Source organism: Myxocyprinus asiaticus, chromosome 27, assembly GCF_019703515.2.
Source record: "Myxocyprinus asiaticus isolate MX2 ecotype Aquarium Trade chromosome 27, UBuf_Myxa_2, whole genome shotgun sequence".
Taxonomy (NCBI): Eukaryota; Metazoa; Chordata; class Actinopteri; order Cypriniformes; family Catostomidae; genus Myxocyprinus; species Myxocyprinus asiaticus.
In genome coordinates this window covers 11,780,980-11,787,422 of record NC_059370.1, presented here as the reverse complement: position 1 = coordinate 11,787,422, position 6,443 = coordinate 11,780,980, and the positions used below count along the sequence as shown (strand labels likewise).

At 37.2% G+C, this 6,443-nt stretch overlaps 1 protein-coding gene across 1 annotated transcript; it reads left to right on the top strand.

The window, feature by feature from the left end:
* Positions 1-2,254: 2,254 nt before the first annotated feature.
* Positions 2,255-6,327, top strand: LOC127418299 (G protein-regulated inducer of neurite outgrowth 1-like). The gene is made up of 2 exons (XM_051658826.1): positions 2,255-2,429; positions 2,943-6,327. Exon 2 carries the CDS (start codon positions 3,036-3,038, stop codon positions 4,683-4,685), a length of 1,650 nt encoding a protein of 549 aa, XP_051514786.1. The 5' UTR covers positions 2,255-2,429; positions 2,943-3,035; the 3' UTR covers positions 4,686-6,327.
* The last annotated feature ends 116 nt before the right edge of the window (positions 6,328-6,443 follow it).

The window sequence follows — 6,443 nt, the reverse complement described above, 5'->3', positions numbered from 1 at the left end:
AAGCGTAATTTTAACAATAGTTTACTGTAAAAGTACATATATTGTCTTGTGAAAACACACATTTTAATGATTTACTTTGTAAAAAAAAAAAAAAATACAGTTCAATTTAATGGAATTTTGTTATGAGATTTAAATGTGTAAATCATACAAAATGGCTAAAATACTTTTTGGGGTGTAATATACATTTTCATACTTAAATCATACTTTATTACTTAAATTAAATCATAATTTTTACTTCTATAAAACATATATATTGTTGCCATAACATTACATGAGTTTTCTTAAACAAATTATTTTTATTATTATTATTATTATTATTATTATTATTATTATTATTATAGGTAACTACCAGTTCACAAATTAACAGTTTTTTGGCCAGTTCTATTTTTTTTTTTTTATTATTATTATTTTTTTTTTTTTTTTTTTTGCTGTTAAAAATATTACATGTGTACTTTTTAACCACAAAGAACAAAAAAATAATATGTGTAAGTTTTGTCAATTTGTGTGGATCAAACTCCTGTTATGGCCATATAAACTGAACTGAGGTAGATTTCTTCAACAGTGATCTTTACTTGTCTCACTCCTATTTCCATCCCATCAAATGTCTCAGCAAAAAAAAAAAAAAAAAAAAAAACAGAATGCAGCTATAAAACAACAGACTGATTAATTTTGGGAAGAAGTGAGTGTGTAACTACAATAATATTTAAATCACATAATAATATTATGCCTAATAATGTTTAAAAAATTACTAGTAAGTACTTTTGATAACACATGTAAAAGTTTTACCTAAATGTAGCTTTCATGCATATCATTTGTTATTATAAGCATATTATTATTATTTTTTTTATGTTGAAGATGTTTCATATGTATGTATGTGTGATTCAGGAGGCTGTTGTCCTCCTGCCAGGCTGTTATTGTAAATAAGAATTTTGTTCTTAAGTGAACTGCCTGATTAAATAAAGGTTAAATGAAAAAAAATATAAAAAAAAAAATATATACAAATAATATTAAATGATATCCAGTGAAATATCAGTTAAAAGAATGCATATCAGGATTGGTGTCGATGAAGGGGCACTTTCGCCTTATTGATGGGGCTAGGGGGCATCAACAGACAAAAAAAAAGGTTGGAAACACATAATCTATATTTTGATGCATATATATGACGATTGTGCAGCTGTATCTTAGATATTACAGTGAAACAAACTATCCTGAATTGTTTATTCAATATACTGTATTATAAACAAATTACTTCAATTGTAGGCAAATGTCAAACAGTTCCATCCTGAGGAAAGGCTTCTCACCATGACTTAATTCACTGCTGATCTCCTTCACTTCTTGCCCTCTCCTCCACTTCCTCCCCCGTATTCTCCTCCTCCTCTCCAACCCTATAATTTTTACATCCCTATCCACCTCTTCCTCCTCCTCATTTGCCTGCAGTGAAAGGCTGGATCCTCTTGTTTTCTGAATATGGCATGTGTCCCACGCCCCATTACCATGAGCACAGACCAATACCCCCCCCCCCCCCCACACACACACACACACACACACACATTCCATGCATGTACATGGCTGGTTGCTAAGCAACAGATAATCTGTGGGTGCGTGTATTTGGCAAAAGACCTTGATTTTATGGTGTGAACATGGTGATAGAACGCACCTCTCCAGAATGCACTTCCATGCCAGTTTGCAAGTGCACACTTGCACACACTTGCGCACAGACAAGAACAATCTTGCAGGGGTTGTGTATTGATATACAAATGATCCTGTAATTGAAATTCTAGCACAAACTTGACTGTTGATCACTAAAAATCAAAAAGAATATTGATTGTGGCAAAGATACATATGATGTGTTGCATATTACAGCAGTCTAGTGACCTACATTGTCCTGTAGTAAACCAAATTACACTGAGTTAGAGTCTCTTATGAAACAATGATAGTTTATTGTATTTCAAAAGGGAAAAAAGGCATCAAGACAAAGTACATGAGCAAATGTGTCTCTGTTCTAGTGATTACAGAGCCATTATTAAGACCACCTAGTGTCTTGTCTGTTAATGTAAATGCATTTTATTTGAGTTTTTATTACAAAGGAGCCTGTCTTTCTTTCTTTTCTAAAATATAACCAGGACATTAATCATCATCATGTGCTTCTGATTAAAGAGCTAGAGAGATTTTGTCATTTCATTTCCACTCACTCTGCCAGGTTGAGTCTGGTTTCCAGGGAAACTAAAAATCAGAAGCTTTCAGTACTCTCAGCCACAGTGTAATCCAAGGACCGCCATCCACTGAGATTCTTTTGGGAAATAAACAATCTACAATCTGCCTCTCACCATCACAAGCACCTAAAAGAGGAGCTTGGAGTGTGAAGAGATGCCTTAGTTGTGAAATCTTAGAAAATATGGATACAGTTCTTGGTCGGTCTTGCAGATAAGGTATGTGTCATTGGGGCTTATTATTATACTGAGACAGTCTTATCATGTACCATCATAATTTAGTTTTATGTTTGAATGTTACTGTTACTGTGCAAGCTTTTTTGTGGTTGCATCAAATCAGAAATCTGCTATGCATTCCGGAACAGGGCGACAATTTAATCTCTATCCGATATTAATAGATGTATTGACAAGCGATACTATTGTCCCTCTTGTTAGTATAATATGGCTGAATTGTTATGTATTTTTATTTAAAGAATAGAATGATGAATTTTGTGAGTGTCTGTGATTATTTCAAAACCTCCTTCATTTGTGTAATTTATTTCACTCACTGTGGTAGAAATTTGATATGTAATTGGTTTTCAAACATACTACCTAATCTTTCATAGGTTTTCAATTCTGTTAAAGCTGTTTTTGTGTCATTATTAATGCAGGACAAATGCTCATTTACATATTGCACTTGATGAATGAATTAAATGCATTTATGTGATTTTTTTATTCTATTTTTTATTTAAGTTTTTGTCTTTTAGCCAAACAATCACTGGTGTGAGTCAAGCTCTGATTTTTCCTCCCACTCTCCCAAATCACCACAAACTCATCTTTCAACTCATGGAGGGTTCTGTTCTGACAGAAAGTGAAGTTTGGAAAGTTGGTTCAGGGACCAGTGCAAGTTTAAACACTGATGACAGAAGTATTGACTATTCACCCCTTATGAGTGACACAGTGAGTGACGAAAACCTGACCAAAGCATCTGAAAACCCTGGAACCACAGTCCACAAGGGTATCTGCAGCACCATCCAAGAAGAGTCCGAACCAGAGATTTCAGAAGATCAGATCAAGTCTTTAATTCCACATGAGCAGCAATTAGAAGAGGATTTATCCTCCACTCAAACAACAATCAAGAGTGATGAACCTTCAGAGCCAACGTGCCAACAAGAGAGGAGTGTTAACCAAGCAGAAGAACTAGCAAGTAAGACTGAACAACAAGACCTTTACCAGGAGATTCATCAGGAAATCACAATACTGGTAACCAATCATGACTCTATTTTGGAAGCTGAGGAAGATGAGGATTTTGGGGAAGAGAAAACTTCCAGCTCCCCTACTGAACCTCAGACACCAACTGAGGGTGGAGGACCAACTGAGGATGAAAGTCTGGATGGTTCCATCCTTGTGGCGAACATTATTGAGGTCAGCCAAGTCCAGAAGACAAGTATTAGTCTTAGTAAGTGTGAAGCTGAAGGGCCAAATTTGCCTGGAGGTCAGGCACAAGAGGACAATGAGAACTGTAAGAGTGAGAGCAGCAATGGGACAAACTCGGAACAAACCCAACACGAAAACAAGCAAAGCACAGGTTCAAGTCCCCCAACAAAAACAGACTCAAGCAGCACACAAGCTAGCACAAAAGCTGAACCCAGGGCCTCAGTAAATGTGAATGATGGTGATCTGAATGATCAGCCTATGCAGTCTGAGGCTGCAGAAGTAAATGCAAGACTGAAGAAAATAGAATCTACAGAATCCAGAGATTCTGGGTGGCTCTCTCAAGAGGCCGCTTTGAGTCGCTCACCAGGACACCAACAGCATGTGCAAACCCAGGTCAGTCTTGAGGTGATGTATCAGTCCGTGGCCACCAGCCCCATGACCCCTCCTGAGGGTTCTGCTGCATTCATTTTTCCCTCCTCCTTTGGGAAACTGGCCAACAAGTGCAGTACAGACGAGGCACAGACCATAGAGACAAAAGATGCTGAGTTGCAGGTGGGCTTGAAGGTGGAATCTCGTTCAGTCGCCACAGCTCCCATGAGCCCCATCATTCTGACTGCACCTGAGGTGATCCCAGAGCCAGAGCCACGACCAGGGGTGGCTGCAGAAGAAGTGCCAGAACCTGTTCCAGAAGTGAGCTGGGATGAAAAGGGGATGACTTGGGAGGTGTACGGTGCAGTGGTGGAGGTGGCAGTGTTGGGTACAGCCATTCAAAAACACCTGGAGAAACAGGTGAAAAAATACGAGAAAAAACCTTCAGACTTGCACACGCTGATAGATGTTCCATACATTGACCCAACAGAAATAACTGCGTCGACCCCTTCCAGTCCTCCTCCTACATCAGACCCCAGAGAAACCAGCCAAGCCAAAGAACAAAGAAAGAATAAAGAAGAAAAGAAAGTCACGAGGGGCAGGCGTCGACAGAATCCTTTTCGTCAGTGGTCTAGGAATGTCTGGCGGCCAAGCTGTTGCTCCAGGCCACGTCAAGATGAGGAATACTAAGGAACAAATGACACACAATCTAAAGGCTCACATTCACATTTGCACAGCAAAATTCTGTGGACGAAATACAGTCATCTCAATGGGATTCTGCGCAATCAAGAATTTCGCCTGATGGAATTCCATGGGGTTCAAGTTTGCAAACATTGATCAATAAAAAGTTGCTTGGTTTGGCAGTGAGCTCTGTGTGGGTGGTCCTTCATACATAGTACATGCGGGTTTCACGCATGCTTGTCATCTTCCCACGCCTTCTTCGACAATGAAATTTAGCCATGCAAGGCTGAATGTGACCAAGCCATGATGATGGCACTATTCAGACAATCTCCCCAAAATTTGGCTTTAGTGATAACCTGTTGCATGGTTTGGTTTTGTTCAATGATAAGCCCCTTTAACATTCCCTACTAGGAGTTCTTTCTTTACAGAGCGCTTTAAGTCTTCTGTAAAGACTCGAATGGACACTGCACCAGAGGAAGCCTCCCATATGGATATTCATTATCAACAATAATTACCATTTTAGTTTGGGTTGGTTTCAAACACTATTGACAAATATAGACATCTTAATTTCTACTTGCTTTCTGGTTATTTTGAAATAGCACTAACCAGCTTTGTTGCTTTGAGTGTTTTTCTCTTTTTCGCTTCTGTCAAGACCTTGTTACCCAGATGTCAGTAAGGATCACTTTTAAAGTGACTTTTTACATATAAAAGTTCTACACAAGTAATTTGACCTTTAAAAGTATTCAACATGTAAATATAAATTCATCATATATATTTCAGGAGCAGTAGAGTAGATTTATAGAGCGACAGTACCAAGTACTGTGATTTGCAAAAAACTACCCTGAAAAATTCCTTGTGTTTCAATCAACAAGAAAATGATGTCTCTGATTCTGCAACAGTGAAATATTTGGTGTTCTTCATGAGTTTAAGAGTATCTCTTTTCTAATTGCTTTTGTACAATCCTGTAATTTTTTATGGATCTGTCTTGTATTAGCAGTTTATCTCAGCACACCAGTAACAAACACACCTTGAAGCCTTACGTTCCTTGCGATGTTTTGTGACTATTGTGATAGCTGTAATGTGAAAGAGTTTTAAAATTAAATACATGTCTATAAGAGAAAAGCAAAAACTCACCTGTTATTGAGAAAGTGGACTCTGGTGTTGGCCATTACATGACAAAGTTTATTTTAATAATGTAGCTAAATTTAGATAACATTTTATCAAATGATTGAACTTAGCACATATTCATAAAAATACACCATATACAGTATAGACAGTTTAAGATATCTACACCCTGGCGACCAAACTGACTTAGCAAGATCTGAGGTCTTTATTTGCTTGCTTTGATTTGACTCAGACTTATGCCAAGTAGGATTGTCCCAGGTAACATTTGGCAGGGTTTACAAGCAGTATAATTCCGTAGATTTACTGTAAATTTGTTTCTGTTGATGCAGTTCTTGTTCTTCTTAACCATTTCTACTTGTTTAATTTTGTTCAAAGAAATATGAAAAGTGCGTCAAATTGAGTTCCATTCTGTATGCCAGAATATAAGATGAATGATTAAGTTTAACTTATTAGAGATTCCAAGAGTTCTGTCATTGAAACAAATATGCTATGGAAAATGAAAAAGAATAAAGCAAAGTAAACACTGGACTTCAAACATGTCTGAATTACTGCTTGTTTTATAGTGCCATGAAAATCATTTCATTTCCATCCCCAAAGCTTGTTTACCTTTCTTTTCACAAAACTTGTTCATTTAAAAGTGCA